The sequence below is a fragment of the Talpa europaea genome (assembly GCF_964194135.1).
Source record: "Talpa europaea genome assembly, chromosome: 7".
NCBI lineage: Eukaryota > Metazoa > Chordata > Mammalia > Eulipotyphla > Talpidae > Talpa > Talpa europaea.
The window spans coordinates 125,183,031-125,205,511 of record NC_140074.1 but is presented as its reverse complement, the minus strand read 5'-3'; the positions used below and the strand labels follow the sequence as shown (position 1 = coordinate 125,205,511).

Genomic DNA, 22,481 nt, shown 5'->3' with positions numbered 1-22,481 from the left:
ATGTAAAAACACAAATTTTCTCAACCTTGATCCCAAACTTTTAACAGCAAAGCAAAAGTTTGCAAACTAAATCTACTTTTAAACCATTTTTCCTATTTTTGCATAAAATCACAGGGTAGAAATAACTAACAGCAATTTTTAGTTGGCTTTGTTGAAATATTCCATACAGGATCAGAGCGAACCAGGGGTGAAACTTGCAAATCACGTTGGGCGCCAAGCTGTTATAGAGCAACCCCGATATTAAACGGGTTCCTGGCTGTGGGTCCTCACCCGCGCGCTTTAAAGGGACTTATGAATACTCTACTACAGACACACACAGAAGGGTTAATAAAAGGTTTATTTACAAGAGAAAAGGAAATAAGGAAAATGTACAACTCAGGGAGAAAATAGGGAAATAAAGTCTTTAATGCGTCCTACCCGATCCAACGACCTGGAAACCCAAAGTCACTCTCTGAGCTGGCCAGACGCTGCGAGCTGGTGGAGAGCCAAAATGGAGAGCCCCCCAAAGCCCACGTGTCTGCCTTTTGTATCCACCTGGCTGCTTAACCCCACCCTCAGGTCCCAGCCACCTTCCCTTTGGTGGTGATGGGATTTGAAGTTCCCAGTGTCTTTGGCTTTGACCTGGGGTGGGGGTGGAGTCCACAAAGTCTATATGGAATTTGCTTTGGGACATCCTTTTCCCCCTAACACAGGCACCAGTTGTCACGACCTCCAGAAACTCGGTTAAAGGCTTACTGTGTCCAGGCTCCGAGTCCGTGTCTTAGAAGTGATTATACCACCCAGAGCCTTCGAGGGGGTCTCTGAGTGGGATTGGGGCCTCAGAGCTCAGATGTGGGACCCCAGTGGCCTGAGGGTTCGGCCTCTTGCTGCCCCATGCCTGTTCAACCACCATTTAGCACAAGAGAAACGTTGAATGTTATTATTACCCCCATTTCACAGATGAGCAAACTGAGGCCCAGAGCTAGGCAACTTGCTCAAGGTCACACAACTGTCAAAGGATTGAGCAGGGATTCAAATCAGGCCCTTGGGACCTCTGAGGCTGACCCATGGTCTCTATCGTTCCGTCTATAAGCCAGCGAGCCTGCAGCCTGTGAGCCACCAACCTTCCCAGGCCCTGTCAGCATTTCTGCTCAGAATCTCTGGCTTCTACTTGTAGTGGAGATTCCTTTGACTTTATTATTATTATTATTATTATTAAGATTTATTTATTTATTTATACAAGAAACCAGGCTACAGGCCACATGCACGGGACGGTGAGAGGATTCACCAGAGACAGAGTGGGGAACAGAACAGGCAGAGCTACTGAAATCCACTGCTGAGGGGAGCAGTGGGGAGACAGGAGAGGTCTGCTGTGCCATGTGGGACCCTCGCCAGCCAGCCAGGATCGAACCCGTGCAGCAGAGGCTGCGGACAACTTCACAGGGCTGCACTCAACTGCCTGCGCCACCAGGGGAGGCCCTCCTTTGACTTTATTTAAACTGAAAACACTTGCTCATCTTGCTGAAACAGGGGCCCAGGCCAAGCATCCGCATCACCTGGGAACTTGGCGGGAAGGCAGATTCTCAGCCCTGCCCAGGCCCTCTGAGTCAGCGCGCTGGGGCGGGGCTCCGACGCATGCTGGCACCTGCTGGCGTCAGGGGACGTGGCTGTGAAACGCCAGTGTCATAGAGCCTTGCGGCCTGGTTCATCCAGCCCAGTAAACAGCGACTGCACGTGCTCTTCTAGGTTCAAAGAGGAAGTCGTCAGAAACTTCGCAGAAAAGGGAAGGAAATAAACACACAGGGCAGGTGAGCCGGCCAGAACTCGCAAAATGGAGGAGGAGGAAAGACAGGGGCACCTGCCCCAATAATGCACCAGAACTGCGGGGCAGGCGGGGCTCCAACGGGACGGGTGAGGGGTGGTGGGCCCGACGCCTGTATTGCTAGAAGCTGCGTGGATGCCCCGCTCTGGGAGAGGCCTTCCGGGACGGCCCCGCCAACCAAGCGCAGCTTCCCGCTGGAGGGTGATGCTGCTGGCCCCCCAAGAGGCTGCTTCTGAGGAGGTCCTCGCCCGCCCCTCCCTCTCACTGACTGTTGGGGCTTTGCAGGCGACGTGGCTGCCTCCTCACGCACCCTCCGTGCTCCCTGCCCTCAGCTGACCCTGCCTCCAAATGCACCAACTGGCCCCTGGTTTCTGCTCGCTCTTCCACCTTTCTGCTCTTCCCCCGTGTTCAGGTCTCAGCGTCGTGCCCTGTGGACTCACCTGGAGAGTTGAACAAACACAGACGTGCACCCATCCATGTGCACGGACACGGACACGGACACGCACAAGAGGCTGCCATCGAGTTACACAGTATTTGAGACACGCTAAATGTATCTGAAATTCAGATTGAACTGGTATCCTGGAGATCCGGAGTTCCCGCCCACTACCTGAGCCCCTGCCCTCGTTGTGCCCCCCACAAAAGCAGGCTTGTATCCCCAAGGACACCCCTGCTCAGCCGGCAGAAAGGGCTCAGGGCCTCCCTCCCTCCCCAGCTCCAGGTGACCACAGACCTGGCCTAGCAGGCACCGAGGCCGGGTGGGCCCTGGCAGCCCTCCAGGGGACCCTGCCACCACCCCTGCCCACTCGTCCGTCCTCCGCCCTCATCCCCTGGCACCTACACCACCAAATACACAGGCACATGCACGCATGCACATACGTGCACACACACACACACACAGAGCAAGGAGAGCCCTGAAGGGTCTATGACACCAGCCTTGGGGCAGCCATTTGGCCAGGGAGGTGAGGTCAAGTAAGAGGATGGAAGCACCCCAGAAACCCGTCTAACGCAGAGAAAGAAGGGGTTCCCTCAAAAGAAGGCAAGTCCAGACAGAGCTCCCGGGGAAATTCTGTGTCTTCAACAGATGTCCTCAGAGTGTTCCAGGGCAGGGAGAGGGGCAGCCCAGAGTCCCCAAACCTGCCCGCTCTAAATAGGTTCTGCCACCCGCCGCGTCAACACAAAGCATATGAGACTTTAATGGGAAGGAACTTTAATACAGTTAGTAAGCAACGCAGAAAAGACAATACAGTTTCTAAATCAAGCACCCAAAGTGACCTGTCCTCTCGTGGGTAAAAGTCCACCCAAACGGGATTGGCCCAAGCAAGGCCCCAAAGCCTGCCCCAAAACTAAAGCACCTCCCGGTGGGGACCCACAGAAAAGAGTCAGAATCGGCCAGACAACTTTGGGAGGAAAAGAGCAAAATCAAAATCAAGACAAAAGCGGCCACTGTTGCCCTCCCTGGTGGCACAAGGGGTTGAGCTCCACCCTGTGAAGCTGTCCCCAGCCTCTGCAGCATGCGTGCAGTCCCTGGCCTGCCAGGGAGCAACCCACATGCGAGGCAGACCTCTCTCCTGTCTTGCCCGTTGCTCCCCTCAGCAGTGTGTTTCAGGCAGTCTGCCTGTTCTGTTCCCCACTCTGTCTCTGGTGACTCCTCTCACTCCGCTGCATCTCTGGCCTGTACCCCAGGTCTTGCATGCATAAATAAATAAACCTTAAAAAAAAAAAAAAAAAAGCTGCCACTGTTAACTTCTCCGCGGGATTCTCACCCACGTCTGTGTCACCCAGTCCACGACAAAAAGGCAAGCGCAGTTTCTTCACGTGTCTCTCGGCTCCAGGTGCCTCCTCCAGGTCTCCTTCTGGCTCCATCCTGCTTCCTTCCATCCCCAGGCTCCTCTGCAGCCTCTTCTCCTCCCTGTTCAGCTCCACTGTCCCTTGGGTGAGGCAGGGAACCTGGCACTTCCCCTTGTCCTGGGGAACCCTTGTTACAAGAGCTTCAAAGCCACACGGGACCCTCAAAGCCCTGGAGCCTGAGCCCCCAACCCCAACATTCTACATGGCCTGGCTCTGCCCAGGGTAGGACTGGAAGCTTCCAAAACGAACAGAGCTGAGGAGACTGAGGCCCCAAAGCACCAAGAAACGGCGTTGCAGAGCCCTGCAGACCTCAGCCTGTGCGGCCTTGACTGTCCCTTGGTCCCTGACATGATCTAATGACTTTGCTAAGCCAGGGGTGTGGGGGAGCCCAGCCTGCTGCCCCACCCCTGCGCCTGCACCCAGGTTTCCTACTTTCCGTTCTTGGTGCGAAGCCATTCCCATAGAAGCTTCTGGTTGTGTGCTAAATTGTACCGGAGGTGGCAGATGTGAGAACCATCCGGCTTCCGGCTGGGTGGGCGGGGGCAGGCCTGGGGGCCCCTCTTACACGTGTCACTCATCCAGGGCGCCCTCAGTGCAGAAACAGCCCGTGAGGAGAGAGAGTGGAGGGAAACAGGACGGCAGCCCCCCCCCCCACCCAAACTAGGCAGAACGACCACCTGAGCCTGCACCTGACACCTGGGTATGTACCCCGAAGAGTCGTGAGCAGAGAGTCAGACACGCACAGAGTTGCTGGTCAGAGTTATCCCAGCCGCCACAGCGCCATGGGGAGGGGGCTGAGGGGGCGAGCCAGGCGCAGGCCGGGCCTCAAGGACATGGCACGGGAGAGCTGGCCGGCCACCTGGGGCCTGGCATCACGGGCCCCACCCCCGGGAGGCCCCTGGAGGAGACAGAGAACCAGAAACTGAGGCAGTGGCTTGGGCGGGGACTGGCGGGGAGCAGGCAGCTGGGTCCCAGGGCAGGGGCTTCAGCTGGGGGAGACGCAGAACCTCTGGAGGGCGCTGATAGCTGGGCTCTGGGAACGTGCCCGGTCGTCGGGGCCCTGCGCTAAAAATAGTGAGAGTGGTCCATGATGTGCTGAGTCTCTTACCACAAATCAAAGGAAGGGGAGAGGCTGCAGTGAGGTGGGCGCCTGGCCCAGGAGACACGTGACTCCTGAGCGGGAGAAAGGCCTGAAAGCGGCCTCGGAGACGCTGGCCTTGGAGGCCCTGGCCTTGGAGGCGCCACGGCCTCTCGTCCTGCCTTCCCCTCTTGGAGTGCCCGGACCCCACCTCCTGCCTCATCACAGTTGCTGGACGGTCAGGTCTCACCTCCCTGCGGGCAGCGTGGGGACGGGTCGGGACAGAGTCAAGGCTGAATAAATGGAAAGATGGCCCTGCCCTCTCGGGGACTCAGTTTCCCCCTGAAGCACAGGGGTGGTGACCCCAGGGCTCCTTGGCCTGGCTGCCGCGGGCCCTGGGAAGCGCCCCTCTGTGGTCTGGGTCCTCAGCTCGGCAGTTATAGCAGCTTCCTGTTCTGGTGGGCCTCTTCCTCTGCAGCTGTCCCGCAGGTGACCCCACAACATGGCGGCGCTTCTCCTCTGAGGGGCTCTGAACCGGCCCCTGGGTTCCCGGGGTTCACAGTGCATCTTCTTCACATTAGAGGGGTCTCTCCTACCTCAAAATCCTGTTGCGTCTCCCCCTCCCCCTCGACGTGCAGGAATTTCCCCTCGTGTCCCTTTTGTGGACGTCAAGGTGTGTCCCATCCTGAGAGGCACACGTGTGACAAGCATGTGCAGCCTGTAGGGTGCCACGCATGGAGTCTTGCGGCTCCCCCAGGGCTCGCCTCCTGCCCGCGCACCCACCCTCGCCAGCTTTCTTTATTGCTCTCTTGAGTCTTCCTTGGATTTTGGGTGTGGTTTTCAGTGCTTTGTGGACACACAGGCCCTTTCGCTTTCCTTTCAGGAACCCGTTATATGACAGTCACTGTGTAAGGGCTTGGACATGTTAACTCACTTATTTTGTAATTTTGTCAGTCGTCTCCATAATGATACAATTTGGGGAGTCGAAGGTCACCCCCCCACCATGTGCATGTGCACTGGCCCTCCACCACCCCCCTTGTGACCTCCTTTCCCTTCTCATCACCCCCCCATCCCCCACTCCCAGCACCAGTGTGTTTCTCAGAGTCTAGGAATTGTTCTTGCTGCGCTTCGCGAGTTTGTTTCATTGGGTGATTTATGGTCCGCAGTTGAGGGAAACCCTCCCTGAACTGTCTTCCCTTTCTGACTTACTTCCCTCAGCACAGCCGCCTCAAGAGCCACCCGTTTCCTCCCCAAAGGCACAATCTCATCTTTTTACACAGCTGAGCAGCGTCCACTGGGTGTATATTGTCCGGCCCCCGGGGACGGGCCCTTGGGCTGGGTCCCTGACTTGGCACTGGCGGGCCGGGCTGCTGTGAACGCAGGAGGGCATCCGTCTTTGGGTACGGGTGTTCGCGTATGGTCTGGGTAAATAGCCAGCAGTGGTCTTGCTGGGTCACGTGCGCCTTCCATTTTGGTTTTTTTAAGGAGTTTCTGGACTGTTTCCCACAGAGGCTGCGCGAGATCACCTCCCCAGAACAGAGGGTGAGTCTCTCCCTGTCCTCCCCACCACTTGCCATCTCCAGTCTTGTTGGTGCAGCCGTTCTCACAGGGTGCAGGGACTCTCGGTGGGGCTTTGATGATCATTTCCCTCATAATAAGTGGTGCTGAGCTCTTTCTCATGTGCTGTCGGCCTCCGAATGTCTTCTCCCGGGAAGTGTCTGTGTAGGCAGCCCCTGCTCCTCCTTTGGATGGGGTTGCTTGTTTTTTCTTGTTGAGCTGCATGAGTTCTTTATCCGTTTTGTTAATGAACTCCTTGCTGGACGAGTGGTGTGCAAATATCTTCTTGCAGGCTGTTGTGGCCTTTTGTCTTTGTGATGTTTTCTTTCAAGGCACAAAAGCTTTTCCATTTGATTTGTTTAGTTTTGCTTTTGTTTTCCTTGCTGTTGGAGTTGTGTCCAGCAAGCATCAACTGTTATCTCAAGTATTTTATGGCTTTAATCCATTCTGTTAAGTTTTGTGTATGGAGTTTAGTAATCAAGTCATTGTTTAATTCACTTAACAACCCTATAAAGAAGATAAACTATTATTGACTGAAGGACACAGCTGAGGGGAGCAGTGGGCGAGACAGGAGTGGTCTGCCTTGCCATGTGTGTTGCTCCCTGGTGGGCAGATTATCAAACTCGTGCTACAGAGGCTGTGGATTGCTTCATAGTGTGGTGTTTAACCCCTTGCGCCACCGGGGAGGCCCAAAGAAGATACTATTATTAACCCCATTTTATGAAAGAGGAAACTGAGGCACAGAGATCTTGTTCAAGATCACACGGATAGTAAGGGCAAGAGGCAGACATGTTTCTTGGCTCTCAGTACAAAAGATTCTCTAGAAAAGAGATCTAAGAATGAGATTGTGTGCTGTAGGGTATAAGGATATTCAGCTTTACAAAATAACGCCTGAATATTTCCTGGAGATCCAGGATACTCAGGCCCACAATTATAAGACTTCCTGTTGCACTGTGACTTCAGCGATTGACTGTGTGAGATTTCTTAACTTTTCCCACCCAATATACATAAAATGGTGTCCTGTAGTTGATTTGAATTTAACTTCCCTGGCCACGACTGAGTTAAAGCATCTTTTTATTTGTTTAGATATGTTTCCATTTCTTTGAAATGTTTATATGTGTCATTAATTTATCAAAATTATCAGTTGTTTATTTTAAGAAAGGTGATTCTGAGGTCTTGTTTAAGAAATCCTTTCCCAGAGAACAAACAAAAAATGAAGCAGAGAAAAAGAAACCCTCTCTTGCCCCAAGGACATAAAAATACTCCTCTGTATTTTCTTATAAAAGTCTTTAAAGCGTCCTTAATCTGGATGGAGTAGGTTTCTACAGTTGGCGTGAAGTAAAGATACATTTTCTTCTTTCTTTCTCCGTGTATTAACTATCTGGTCAGCATCATTAGTTTATTGGACCCTTCTTTCACTCACTGATATAATCCCTCCTGTGGAATGTATCAAGTTTCAAACTAGGTCAATTTCCGGGCTCTTTATCTGTTCCATTGGCTCATTTGTCTAAGTCTACATTAATACCTCATAATTAGCCTTAATAGTTAAAAGAATAATCTCCTCACCTTATTCTTCTTTGGGGGGTCTTGGGTTTTTTATTCTGGCGTGTAAGTTTTGGAATCCGCTTTCAGGAAAACTTGTTGGGGTGAGTGGCACTTGCACTGATCTATCCATCTACATGGGGAGAATTGCGTCTTTAAGTTGTTGGATCTTCCTGCCATGGCCCTGGGTTATCTCTCCACTTATTTAAATTGTACTTAGGGCCTCCCTGGTAGCGCAGGGGTTAAAGTCTCAGTGCTATCAAGCTACTGCCAGCCACTGCAACATGAGTTCGATCTTGGCCAGGGAGCTCACCCACATGCGCAGCAGACCTCTCCTGTCCCACCCAATGCTCCCCGCAGAAGTAGATTTCAATTGATCCACCTGTTCTGTTCCCCACTCTGTCTCTGGTGAATCCTCTCACACCCACGCCTCTGGCCTATACCCCAGTTCTTATATACATAAATAACTAAAATAAATCTTTTTTTAAAAAATTGTATGTAAAGTCTTTCAATAGAGTTTTATCATTTTCTTGCGATAGGTCTTAAGCACTGCTGCATGTTTTGCCAGCTTTATCATTATACTTTTTTGCTGTTATGAATGGAATCTTTTAAAATTATATTTTATATTTATTGATAGACACAAAGGCAACTTATTTGAGGGTATTAACCTTATAGCCAGCTGCCTTGTTTTTTTTTTTTTTTTTAAAGATTTATTTATTTATTATTTATACAAGCACTGGGTACAGTCAGAAACGCGGGAGGGTGAGAGAATTCACCAGAGCCAGAGCGGGGAGCAGAGCAGGCAGAAGGACCGAAGTACACTGCTGAGGGGAGCAGCGGGCGGCAGGAGACGTCTGTGTGCCATGTGGGACCCTCCTCCAGTGGCCGGGGAGCAGCCGGGGATCGAACCGGCGCTGCAGAGGCTGTGGGCAGCTTTGCAACCCAGCGCTCAACCGCTGCGCCACCGGGGAGGCCCTAGCCAGCTGCCTTGTTAAAGCCTTATTATTTTGAATCAGGTGTTGGCTTATTCTTTGGATTTTCTATCTACGGTCATATCATATGCAAATACTGATGGTTTGGCTGTTTTTCCCATCCTCAGGCCTTTAATTTCTTTTTCTTCTCTCCTTACTGCACTGCCCAAGACCTCTGATGCAATGTTAAACAGAAGCAACAATAACATACTTACTTATCTGGTTCCTGATTTTAAAGGAAATATGGCTAGGATTGACCCACCAAAAATAATGTAAACAGATGGTTTTTTTTGGTAAGTGCTTATCAGGGTAAGGACATTTCCTCCTAGCTTGCTAAGAATTTTTAAGATGAAAAGACGTTGATTGTCATTTTTTGCCCTTTGGATCTGTTGAGACACTTGTGTTCTTTCTTCTTAAATCTGTTCATGTAAGTTTTCAGTTTCGGCTCCTGCGAAAACAGCCTGGAAAAAGGACTTGGGTCCAAGTGGGTTATTGGAGAAGGGATTCCAGGCAGCATGAGGTGAAGGTACAGGGACCAGAACAGGGACTCGGAACAGCCCTCTGAAGGTGTGGCTGTAGGCAAAGGCAGCTGACTCTGGGCCCTGGGGGTCTCTGCTCAGCCTACAGGATTCCTCCCACAACCGCCTGTGGAAAAGGAGGGAGGGAGGAGGTGATGTCACCCATCCACCAGCTCCTCTCCCCTCCATGTGCATTGTGGGGAGCTTAACCCCCCACACTCCCGGGGAACACTGACAAGCAAGTAAGTGTTCCCCAAGCATTGAAGAATTGAGGCAAGAAGCCAAAGAAAACTGGTGTAAGCTCAAGAGGGAAGGGGAGAGCATGCGAGGAATCAAAGGGTGCAGAACGGTCCTCTGTAAGCACAGCAGACAGCAGAGAAGGGCAGAAGGTGTGTGACCCAGAGAAGCAACATCTAGATGTCACCTATTGTTTTTCTTCTGTCGTTAGCCCACCTTTGCCCACCTGAGACAAGCCCAAATTGGTGTGATGGCTTCTATTTTCGCACTGACAGATTTCGCACTGACAGTATTTTCCTTCTAATTAGTTACATCTCTTTTCTTTCTTTTTTTAAAAAAAGATTTATTTATTTCTATACAAGAGCTGGGGTACAGGCCAGAGGCACGGGAGGGTGAGAGGGTTCACCAGAGACAGAGCAGGGAGCAGAACAGGTAGACAACCGAAATGCCCTGCTAAGGGGCGCAGCAGGCGGCACAGGAGAGGTCTGCAAATACCGTTACATCTGTTTTCAAGAGTGAGATTGGCCTCCACAGTCCATCAGATTTTTAAAAATTCTAATGTAAGGTGAAATTTTAGCAATGACTGAGTCTGATTCTCACTAAATCCTGCTGATTGAGTTGAATTGAAAAGCTTGTACTTTTTCTAAGATTTAATTATTTATTTTTGTGTAGAAGATCCGGGGTGTAAGACAGAGATGCAGGGGGTGAGAGGAGGATTCACCAGAGACAGAGTGGGGAGCAGAACAAGTGGATCCACTGAGATACACTGCTGAGGGGAGCAGTGGGTGAGACAGGAGAGGTCTGCTGCGCCATGTGGGTAGCTCCCTGGCCCGGATATTGAACTCTGGCCACAGGGGTGATAGTGCTGAGACTTAACCCCTATGCTACCAGGGAGGCCAGAAAAGCTTGCAATTTTTTACCACAATCTGGTAGCTGGCAAGACCCTAACCCAGAAAGTTCTCATCTGAGGTAGTGTGTGTTATTTTTTAAAATAGACTTTTTTAGAACAGTTATAACAAGTTTTAGGTGCTCCCCACTCTGTCTCTGGTGAATCTTCTCAGCCCCCGCACCTCTGGCTTACACCCCAGATCTTCTATGCAAAAAAAAGGACAAGTGTTTTTTTTAAAAATAATAAAAAAAAAAAACCCTCCCTTTCTGTTTCTGCCATGAGTACTGTAATCCGCATAAACCCATTTTTCTCGTTCCAACACTTTCAGCAGCCTCTGCCAATACACAGAGGATTCTTTCATCTCCTCGGCTGTTCCAGAAGCTAACCTGATTTGGAATTGAGCCACGTGTGCCGGACAGAGGTTAGACAGGGCACCAAAGAGAATCACAATTCGAGTCTAGCCCACTTGCTGGCCCCATCAAATCTTGGGGTCTCCGAGGGAACTGACCTGGATCCCATGAACATTTTGAGCATTTGTAGGGATAACAGGGCCAAGCACCCTCCCCTTCTCCTGCCAGTTCTGCTGTGACTGGTTGATGAAGAATCGTCCTTGCGTGAAATCCAGACCCAGGACAGTAATGGATCCATTCAGGCCAAAGATGCTTCAAAATCTAATCTGACCCTCTCTCTCTTTTCACTGCAGCTCAGTCTCTTCATCTTTATTGTGACCGTTAGTAAATCTGAGTGTGTTAATGTCACCTTTTTTAAAGAATTGCATTTGTCCCACTTTTTCTGTGCTTTTCTCCTTGTGTGGCTTTTCACGGCTGGCTGAGGGTGGTTTATTTTTATGCCATTTTCAGAATGTTCCCTGTTCTCAGCGCTTCCAGCCCGTTGTGGAGTCAGATCCCTGCTGGCTGGGACGACTGCTCTCCGACTTTTCCCATCTCTTCTCTGCGGATCCAGCCCTGCCCTTCCTCCCTGAACCACTCCAAAGTCCAGATGTGCTGTCTGGTGATTCCAGACCCAGAGTGTCGATGGCAGCGCTGGCAGCAGCCAGGGAAGGGCAGGCCGCGCCCCAGCCTCCCACCCCGGAGTCCTGACGACACTGGGTATCCCTTTGGAGAGGCCCTGTCTGGGTGCCCTGCTCCTCCCTGACCTGGCCCAAACCCTGCTGCTCCCAGGGAATCCTAGGCATAGCGGGGCCTGGGGAGGGGCTCCCAATCACCAGACCCCCCCTCTTACCTGCTCCTTGCTTCTGGAGAGTCTATGGCAGAAGACGGGAACAGAGCATTTCTAGAAATGCATCCATCCCCACTCCCAACCCCCATGCCCAGTTCACCCTGGAGATCTCAGAGGAGACACCATGAGGGGGTCTGGGATATGGAGGCTGGCGCTCATCATCCCTAGAGTCTGATGCTGCTGGGGCTTGCTGTGGGGAGCATTCCCGAGGCTCTGGGCCTCCAGGAGCCCCTGGATCAGCTGAGTCAGGGCCGGCCGAGGTGAAGTGGTGGCACAAGCAGACCCGTGCTGGAGTACCTCCAAGCCCTGGCCAGGCTTCCTGAGAACAGATCTGATTCACTGTGGAGACTGAGTGTCCCTGAGTTCTGATGGCCCCTTTCAAGAAAGGACCCCAAAGATGTGGCCTGCGGGGTCTGGGGCTTGTCAGCACCATCCTCCTCTGTACACACACACACACACACACACACAAACACATACACACATGTCCCTCCCACATGCGTGGGCTTGCTCCCACGTGCGCATGCTGCGCATGCCCCCTGCGACCAGGCTGCAGGACCAGGCTGTGCCTGGGCTTATCAGCTACTTCCCGGCTTCCTCTGCCTGGATTCTTGCAAGCCCGGAGCCCTGGGATCCTGCCTTCCACGTGGCTTCCAAAGACCACTCAGATAATGAGAGGAAATGCATGAGGTCATCAGCTCACAGAAGGCTGGGGGCTCCAGGCGGTGGCCCAGGCCACTCCCTGACTTGCTACCTCCATCTCTCCTTAGGCTGCCCTCAGCGCTCCTTGCCAGCTGTGGCTGCCCCTCGAGATGTGCCCTTGGAGCTGCTGGAGCCTGCCCGTGACGCTTCTCGCCCTGGTCTGGGGCCCAGGTGAGCTGGCGCCAGGGTTCCTGACCCACTCATGCCCGCTGGAGGGTGGGCTGCCCACTGCACTGGCATCTGGTGGAGCAGGGGTCTGACCCCCAAGTCCCCGGGCCTTTGACCACAGTGGCTTCCCGTGACCCTGGGGCAATGGGTGGGGGTCCTTGCCTTTTGGCCCCCAGGTCAAGCAGACCCCACATCTCCATGGGGGGTGGATGTGGCTGGTTGTGGAGGCTGAGTGGTGGGCGGGGAGGGGGGGACCCAGGAGGTGACAGGACCATGAGGCAAGTCCCAGCTGGTCTCCATAAGTGGCCCAGGGCACAGCAGGGGGGCAGAGACATCCCCTCTGGGGAGGGTCAACGAGGAAGTGAGCCCCTTCCAGGGGTCAAGGGCCTGCAGAGGAAATGCTGCCCTGTGCCAGGTGCTGTTTGGGACAAGCTGCAGGCGCTTCCCAAGCACCATCTTGCGCCTGCCCCACAGCCCCGCTAGAGGGGTGGCCAGTCCACTGGGAGCTGAGGCAGCTGAGGTCAGTGAGGAAGCGAGTCCCAAGGTCACGCGCAGCTGGGCGAGGCGAACTCTGGATTCAAATGCCCTCTCTCTGCACAGCGTCCTGCTCGCCCATCTCTAGATGCCACCGACCGAGGGCCAAGTGGGGGCTCTCGTGGGGTGGGCGGGACACATGACACAGGACAGGTCCTGCTGAGATCCAGGACCTTCTGGTGATGGTCAGTGGGAGGTGAGCGCTGAGGTTTCTCCACATCAAATACTTCTCGGAAGTCAGCTGCACTTAGGGAAACACACACAACCTTTGGGCTGCCTTCTAGAGACTCCGAAACAGCCAAGGGGGAGGAAACAGGAATGAGTCAGCAGCTCACCTCATCATCCTCTGCAGCTGACCCCATGACCCTGCACCCCCTCTACCCCCCCACCTTCCTCCTCCCTGAGGCTGTGGAAACATGTAGGCCCATCCCCAGTCCCCACCCATGGCTGACAGCTCTGCTCTTGCTGGTGGTTCATCTCCTTACTGTTCCTAGACACGCCAAGCACACAAGCTCCCTGGAGTCTTTGTACTAGCAGGACCCTCTCCCTGGTAACAGCCCCCAGATGTCGACAGGGCTGCCCCATCTCTTAGCTCAAATGCGGCATCTCTGTGAGGCCTCCTGAGCACTATTCAAGACAAGAGCCCCACCCCCTCCCCATTTCCTTCCAGGGCACCCCCCTCTCACAGATCTGCTATTTTCACTTGATTGTTTGTCTCCTTCAGGGGGGTGAGCGCTGCAGGGCAGAGCCTGGGCTGCTTTGGTGGAGGCTGTGCCCAGAGGCTAGAGCAGTGTCTGAGGGAGGGATGGTTGAACCCCAGGCTGGGGGCCAGAGAAAACGGTCCACTCCCACCTCGGAGCTGGGAACCTATGTGCTGGGCCTGGAGGGTGGAGCAGGAGCCTCTCCTGGGGGCACCTGTGAGGAAAACTAACGTGGAGGTGATGGGGCAGATGGGCTGGAGCAAGAACAGTCCAGGGCACGGAGGCAGCCTTGGGGCGGGGGCGTTACAAGCCACAGGGTCTAGATGGAGGTGACAAGGCTAAGCCAAGGGAGAGGAGGCGAGGAGCTTCAGCCTTTCTTCTTGGGCCCCTGCCCCCTGACCCGACGGCGGCCAGGGACGTCACTGCCCGGGTTTCTGGTCCTCCAGGGTCTGCTGAGGAGGCGTTTGAGGTCCTCATGTGGCCAGAGCGGCTGGCCTTGGAGGCCGGAGGGTCCGTGGTGATCAACTGCAGCACCAGCTGTGTCCAGCCTGAGGGCGGAGGCCTGGAGACCACCCTAGCCAAGGAGTTGCTGGACCAGCAGCCTCAGTGGGTGCTGTACTCGGTGTCCAACGCCTCTGAGGACACGGACGTCCTCTGCTACTTCACCTGCGACGGGAAGCAGCTTTCGAAGTCAGCCAGTGTCCGTGTGTTCTGTGAGTGGCCCGAGCCCCGGCTGCAGGGCATCTCCTCACGGCCCCTGCCCCCGGGCTCCGGGGTGATCAGAAGCGGCCCCAGAATCTCTCCTTCCCCTCACTGGCCGCTGCTGAGCTGCTGGCAGCTGCTTGCGTCTTGCCAGAGGACTCCGATCCCAGCCAGGTTTACAGGGACCTGAAGGCTGGTCCCCAGGAGGCGCTCACAGTCCCCTGCCCCATCCCCGGAGCACCCCACGTCCCCCGTGAGGGCAGCCACGCTCTCCGCGTCCCCTTCTCCTCGTGGGGAGGTGGAGGCATCACCAGTGCCTCTATTTTCCTGAGGCCCCTGGAAATGTGTGACTATCACACACACACCTGCCCATGAGCACAGAGACCACCCCGAAAGGCCACATTCCCCGATATCTCGGCACCGAGGGCATCACTTGGCTCCTCCACCCCCATTTCCAATGTCAGATCAAATGGCTAGAAAGTATGGAAAGTGTTCTAAATCCAACAGATAATCCTGGGGTGATGGAGCCAAGTATCCTAGTTCAAAGGGGAGCTTGGGGTGCCGTCGAGGGACCCATGCTTAGCTCATGTCTCAGCTCCTACTATTCATCATAATCACCCAACTGTTTATTTTTTTTTTTATTTTTGCATAGAAGAACTGGGGTGTAGGCCAGAGGTTCGGGGGTAAGAGGATTCACCAGAGGCAGAGTGGAGAGCAGAACAGGCAGATCCACTGAAATAAACTGCTGAGGGGAGCAGCGGGTGAGACAGGAGAGGTCTGCTGCGCCATGTGGGTAGCTCCCTGACTGGGGATCAAACTCAGGTCGTAGCAATGATAACGCTGAGACTTAACCCCTAGACTACCCGGAGCCTCCCAACTGGTTAATTTATGAAATTTGATTTAATTTCTGGAGAGCAAGGCGACAGACCCAAACTTTCATATTCCCGGTTGGCTGTACAGTTTCTAGGCCTTCTTTGTGGACAAATGACCACCTTCAATCTTGCCCAGCCCAGAATCCATCCATTCATAAAATTTCCACCCAGTATGTCCTTCACCCCAAGCTGCTTCCCTCTTCCTCTCTCCCTGCTCTACAACACGCCAGGCCCCAGCTCACCTCCTCCCCCACAAGTCCAGCCGGGACCTGGGAGCCCAGGTGGGGGATACCAGGGTGGTCTGGCCAGGTGGGCCTGCTGGGACTGCACCTTTCTGACCAGAGCATGCTCCTCTTTCCTGCAGACTCCCCCAAGCAAGTGCTGCTGACGTTGCCGCCCACCCGGGTGGCCGTGGGCAGATCCTTCACCATTGAGTGCAGGGTGCCGGCGGTGGCACCCCTCAAGAGCCTCACCCTCACTCTGTTCCGTGCTGAGAATCTCCTGCACAGCCAGACCTTCGTGGAAGAATCAACAGACCCCCAGGAAGCCGTGGTCACATTTAACTCCACGGCTCCCGAGCAAGGAGGCTCCCACAACTTCTCCTGCCGGGCGGAACTGGACCTGCAGTCCCTGGGTGGGGGCCTCCCGCGCAGTGTCTGGGCGTCTCAGGTGCTTGAGGTCTATGGTGAGTGGCGCCCTCACGTGGGGGAGGGAAGGGGAGGGTGTTCCAGGGCAGGAGAGGGGCACCCCAGACCCTGCACACCTGCCTACTCTAAATGAGTTCTGCCATCGCCGCATCAACACAAAACATATGAGACTTTAATGGGAAGGAACTTTAATACAATTAGGAAACAACACAGGAAAGGCAAAGAATCTAGTTTCTAAATCAAGCACCTAGAGTGACCATCCCCTCGTGGGTAAAAGTCCACTCAAGCAGAATTGGCCCAGAGCAAGGCCCCAAAGCCTGCCACAAGTCTAAAGCACCTTCCAGTGGGGACCCACAGAAAAGAATCAGAAACCACCAGACAAGTCTGGAAGGAAAAGAGCAAAATCATAATCAAGAGAAAAACGGACATTGTCACCTCCCACACGTCTCTCACCCACGTCTGTGTCACCCCGTCCACGACCAAAAGGCAAGAGCAGTTTCTTCATGAGTCTCTCGGCTCCATGTGCTCCATGTGCCTCCTCCAGGTCTCCTTCTGGCTCCATCCCGCTCCTTCCTTCCCCAGGCTCCTCTGCAGCTTCTTCTCTCCCTGCTCAGCTCCACCCTCCTTTTGGGTGGGGCAGGAAACCTGGAACCTCCCCCTTTCCTGGGACTACCCTGTTACAATCCCCCCTATTAATTTTTATTCCACCATGTCTATGTGGCACAGACCTCAGCGTGTAGTCTTAGGAGACCGTCTTTTTTCAGGGTTACAGTGCATGTAAGAGAAGCAACAATTAGCAGCAGCCTTGTCCATGAATGTCCTGTATGACAGTTTTGCATTATGGAAAATAGTCCTTTATCCAAGCCAAAAGCAAAAAAAAAAAAAAAAAAAAAAAATCTGGAGGCATTAGCCAAAACAAGACAGCCAATATATCAAAATAACAGAAAAAAAATCTTAAAATTAGTTGAACTTATGTAAAAAAAAAAACAGAAAAAAAAAAAACAAGTTCTCTCAACCTTGATCCCTAATTATTTCAACAGTGTAGCAAAAGTTTGGAAACTCAATCTACTTTGAAACCATATTACCTATTTTTGTATAAAATCACAGGGCAGAATAACTAAACAGCAATTGTAGCTGGCTTTGTTGGAACACTCCATACAGGATCAGAGCAAACTCTTGACATCCGGGCCACGCAGGCTTCAAGAACAAAGTTGGTCTCACCAGACTCCACCTGGGCTTCCTCTTCTCGAGGGTACCAGGGCTTTTTCTTTGTCTGGGTTGTCCAGTCCTGCCCATGGAGGCAGCTTCCTCACCTTCTTTGGAAGTCTCTGGAACCCTACAAACAAAGCAGCAGGTTCCCCTCTTCTTGGTTCAGCTCTGTTTCAGCTTCCTGGGAGAACATTGAAATCCACACAATAAAACTCATCTGCAATTGTTGATGTTTTAAGCAGACAAAATCCCTATGGAAGTGATGCAAAAATAGACACTGACATGAGTAGTAAAAATTACTACCACTATTTTCATGCTGTGTTGGTATCAAGGGGAAAGAAAATGCAAACACAAGTTAGCAAGTTAACATTGGTGCAGGTCCTGGTCAGTCAAAACAAAGAAATTTTGTGGATTCAGAACAAAATACAAAAAAAAAAAAAAATTTACCGGTATTAAGTCAAAGAAAACTTAGTAAAAATCAAACGTATTTCCAGGTCTATTCAGTCCTTTGTAGGAAATTTTTTTGTTTGTTTGTTTTTTAAAATTTCTTTTTTTTTTAAGATTTATTTATTTATTTATACAAGCACTGGGTACAGTCAGAAGCGCGGGAGGGTGAGAGAATTCACCAGAGCCAGAGCGGGGAACAGAACAGACAGGCTGACAAAGAAGTACACTGCTGAGGGGAGCAGTGGGCGGCAGGAGAGGTCTGCACGCCATGTGGGACCCTCGCCGGTAGCCGGGGATCGAACTGGCACTGTGGAGGCTGCGGGCAGCTTCACAGCCCAGCACTCAATTGCTGCGCCACAGGGAAGCCCTGTTTGAAATTTTTTTTAACCCATCAAAAGTTCCATTAACAGAAATCTGTGGGCCTGCTGGGCCTGCACCTTTCTGACCAGAGCACGCTCTTCCCTGCAGACCCCCTCAAGCAAGTGCTGCTGACGTTGCAGCCCACCCGGGTGGCCGTGGGCAGCTCCTTCACCGCTGAGTGCAGGGTGCAGGCGGTGGCACCCCTCAAGAGCCTCACCCTCACCCTGTTCCATGGTGAGAAGCCCCTGCACAACCAGACCTTTGAGGAAGAATCAACAGACCCGCAGGAGGCCGTGGTCACACACAACTGCACGGCTCCCGAGCAAGCAGGCTCCCACACCTTCTCCTGCCGGGCGGAGCTGGACCTGCTGTCCCCGGGCTGGGGCCTCCCGCGCAGCCGCTGGGCGTCCCAGGAGCTTGAGGTCTACGGTGAGGGGCGCCCTTGTGTCGAGGAGGGAAGGCGAGGGCACTGGGATTCGGCCCCTGAGCCCCACTCTGCCAACTCGGGGGTCCCCTCTTCCGGGCAGCTCTTTCCCAGTTCCCGGCTTGGACACCAACTAGTTGCTTGGCCGTGAGCGGTGACCGGCAGGAGTCAGCCTCCTCTCTGGCCTCGGCCTTTCTCCGCAAGGGGGGGTTTGGCCTGACACCCCGAAGCTGCCTCGAGCTCCGCTCCCAGGGACTGTGGGTGCCCAGGCGCTGCCTGTCTGCAGAGAACTTGGCGGACGCGTGGTCCTCGCTGCCAGGGCGGAGGCTGGGCCTGGGCCATGCGCCTTCCGGGGCAGGTGTGAGCGACGCCCGCCCCAGGCCAGGTGCAGGGGGACACCTGCCTCGCGACGCAGAGGCCGGGCTGCCGGCCTGGACCGGAGGCCCCTTCCTCTCAGTCTTTGGGGCAGATGCCGCCCGCCCTTGCCTACGCCGCAGGGTGACTGCAGAGTGGACGGGGGTGTGGGTACCCTGGACCGGGAAGCACAGGGCTTCTGAGACCACCGCCCCTCTCTCCCCAGAGCCCCCACAGGACAACCTGCTGGTCGTCATCATCGTCGTGTCCTTGCTGCTCATCTTGTTTGTGACATTTGTCGTGCTGTGCTTTGTCTGTGGCCAGCAGTGGCGCCAGAGCCGGACAGGCAACTACTGGGTGCAAGATGCCTGGAGGAACCTGCGGGGAACCCACCAGGCACGTCCTGTGTGAGTGCAGCGCCCACGGAACTGGACCGTGGCTCCCGGGCTGTGGTCCAGCTCCGGCTGAAGGATGGCGACAAGCAGCAGAGGACTCTGGGGACTCTCACTTTCTAGCTCAAATACAAACCCCTGGACTTAGCCCCGTGCCGCAGTGTCCTCCTGAGGCAACACTCACAGGCCAGGAAGGGGACCTGCTGGGCCTGGACTTCTCTCCCTCCCCCCCTCCCAGGGCCCAGGCCCTGGGGTACCCCGATGCTGAGCAGCTGGGGAACCAGACCCCCCCTTTGTGGGGCCCTGAGTGCCTAATACCTCCTGGAGGAAGGAGGGGGACACGCCCCGGCTTGGCAGGGCAGAGAGACCCTGTTCCCACATCGCCCTTCCGGGACTTCAGCCCCACCTGGTCTGAGCAGGACCCGGCCCTGACTTCTCCTTTCTGCCAACGGAGTCAGCTTCCTGGGTTGAGGGGCCTGAGGGACCCGGCTCAGCTCCAGGACCCTCCCAGCCAGGCCTCTCCATCACTCTGGGCCTTCAGAGCAAACTGAGGCCCAACGGAGACCCCACAGCCCTGGCCATGCCAGAGACAGGGGAGAGAGGGGCGGGCAGGGTGGCCCTGGTGCCCAGGCCTCCCCCTGCCCAGGCAGGAAGCAGTGGGCAGAGCGGGCACTCATGGGCCTTGGGCCTGGGCGGTGCTCTGCGGGCTCCTGCTCCAGAGCAGAGCAGGCCAGTGCGAGGGGCTCATTCACTGGGGCTGGGGAGTGGGTGGGGCTGGCGGGGGCTGGCGGGGGCTGGCGGGGCGGAAGGGCTTCCAGGCACGGGTGTAGAGTCAGCAGGGACTAGAGGGCACGTGGGGCTGTCTCCAGCCTGCAGTGAAGCTGGCGCGGTCCTCAGGGTAAGCTCTCGGCATCATAGTAGTCTGTGGGGAGAGTGCACCTCATGGGACTCCCTCCTGCCTCGGGGACCCCAAAGAAGGAAAGGGGAGGGGATAGCCCAGTTGCCTATGGTGGTGGCAGTAGGAGCCCCCCCAGGCCCAGAAACATGACTCCCTGGACTCCTGAGTACCCCACGGCTGGGCCCCACTGCCAGGCACCCAAGCCCACCTGAAGCCGGAGGTACATCTGCACCCACAGTCCCTGTGGCACTGGGTGGTGGGGGCGGGGGCACAGCTCTCCTGAGATGAGGAAGAGAAAAGAAAGTCCCCATCTGAGGTGGCCTCCAGGGGTTCACCCTCGGGTATCTCCAGCCCCTGACCAGCTTCTCCAGCCCAGCCCAGGTCAGGACAGACCCCCAGCCACACTTACGCGCCCCTTTTCCCAAAGGCAGGAGGGCAGGGCTGAGCCCTGGTCATGTCCTGCACGTGGGGCTGGTGTGGGGGAGGGGGCAGGAAAGAGGCCGGCCAGGGTGGTAGGGCGCCCAGAGTGGGCAGCGGGCAGGGCACGTAGTGGTGGTGGAGCACCAGAGGCCCTTCCTCCTGGGCCTCCAGCAGCTCCTCAGCCTCACTCTCCTCTTGGCCCTCCAGGTAGACCTGGGGCAGCGCAGAGGGGAGGGGAGATGATAATGTTTGGCTCCCCAAACCCCATCCTCCAGCCTCCTAAACTTTATCCCCAGATGCCATCCCAACCGGCTGCCGTGAGTGGCGCATTGACTGCATGCAGCGAGGCACTCCGGAGACATTTAGTCCTTATTTTGCAGGTGGCGAAAACGGAGGCTCAGAGAGGTTGAGCAACTTGTCTAAGGTCACCCAGCTAATACGTGGCAGAGCCAGGATTGGAGGAATCCTGGGGTGACTCCCCAGTGACTGATGGGGAGTCTGGTGAACTGCCCCTGACGGCAACCCAGGCCTGGAGCCAGTGGGCTGGGGCGCTCATGTCAAGGGCTGCGCAGTGGATACATTGCCAGCTTCCTCCGACCTCCAAATCCTCCCTGCACTTCAAGGATGTTTGTAAGTCTCCTCCGAGGAGCCTCTCCTCTTTCCCCAATCACTGTGCACCCACACTTTCACCTTTTACCTCTCCATGCGCCAGTCACAGGCCCAGTTGCCTTGTATTCTTACTCCTTTACTCATCCCCATGTTCACCTTAATAAGCGTTAGGACCTGCAGGCGCCATGGTGCGATGGACCTGCCAGTCCAGGGGCCTGCAGTCCCATGGGAATCCTCCTTGGAAAGAAGGTCTGGGTGGTCTGGATTTGGGGACCCTCCCCCAATGGAAACTGAGGAGAGCTGGCATATAGTCGGTGTCACACCCAGCCAAGGTGTGGCTGGCTTTTTGCTCCTCTGTGCTTGGTCCTTTTTCTCCAGGAAGGGGTCCCTACTCTAGCCCCAGCCCACGTACCTGAGGCCAGGGGGGCGCCAGCCCGGGGCTGAGCGCTGAGGCCACCAGGCCGCCCAGCAACAGCTGGTGCATCTGCGCGTTCTGCAGCATCATCAGCTCCAGCAGGTCTAGGAGGGGGTTCAGCAGGCCTTGCCAGACACCGCCCCCCAGGTCCCATCCCAGAGGCTTCCCTTACACCCAGCCCCCCGGGAACAGAAGGTGGGGTGCAGTGTGGACGCCCAGAGAATGTGCAAGGCAGAGAGGAGAAAAAGGGGGTGAGTCCTGAGTTTCACCTTCCTTCATGCGGCCTGGCTGCTGGGGTGGCGGGGGGACGGCCCAGGAGAGGGGCTGCAGGATGGTCACCCAAGGCTAGAGGAGCGGGAGACAGACTGATTCAGGCTAGACTAAGAAGGGGCTGGGTGGGGGACCAACCCCCTCAAACCCCCCCCCCCCCAGCCCTAGTTGTCTCCCTAACCCGGGGAACAGCGTATTCCCTCCTGGTCCCCAGCCTCCCCCTCCCAGTCCAGTCTGTGCATTTAGGCTGGGCACAGTAAACCCCTCCACGGTTCAGCTCCTTTCTGGACTGCTCCCCAACTCAGCCACCCCACCTCTAGGACTCCCTGATAGAAGCAGTCTCTGCTCCCCAGCTCAGCCCTCACCGGTGAGGCTGCAGTCTGTGTTGGGGGACGACCCCAGCTTCCTCCAGTTCCTGAGATCATGGCAGGCTCCCGTGAGTCAGTGTTACCTTGGTGACCGGGCGATGCAGAGTCTACTCCCACACAAGCGCAAGCGCAGATCAGATCTGCCAGGCCTCCTGAAGCTTGGGGCTTGGCTCCACCCTTTGGCCTTCAGCTTTCCTCTCTCCACCTCTGGGGCCCCTGAGGAGGAGGAAGCACCCGTCTCCACAGGAGGCCCATCTCTCCCGGAATTCCACCTCCAACCCCCCTCCCTGAGCAGAGCCTCTATCTAGCTGA

The 22,481-nt window shown here is 55.1% G+C and overlaps 1 protein-coding gene across 1 annotated transcript; it reads right to left on the bottom strand.

The window, feature by feature from the left end:
* Positions 1 to 20,082: 20,082 nt before the first annotated feature.
* Positions 20,083 to 22,226, bottom strand: LOC311173951 (proline-rich protein 29-like; the record flags this gene model as incomplete). Its single annotated transcript, XM_084238036.1, has 6 exons — positions 20,083 to 20,111; positions 20,296 to 20,366; positions 20,497 to 20,786; positions 21,529 to 21,635; positions 21,801 to 21,876; positions 22,167 to 22,226. 6 exons carry the CDS (start codon positions 22,224 to 22,226, stop codon positions 20,083 to 20,085), a joined length of 633 nt encoding a protein of 210 aa, XP_084094162.1.
* Between the last annotated feature and the right edge of the window lie 255 nt (positions 22,227 to 22,481).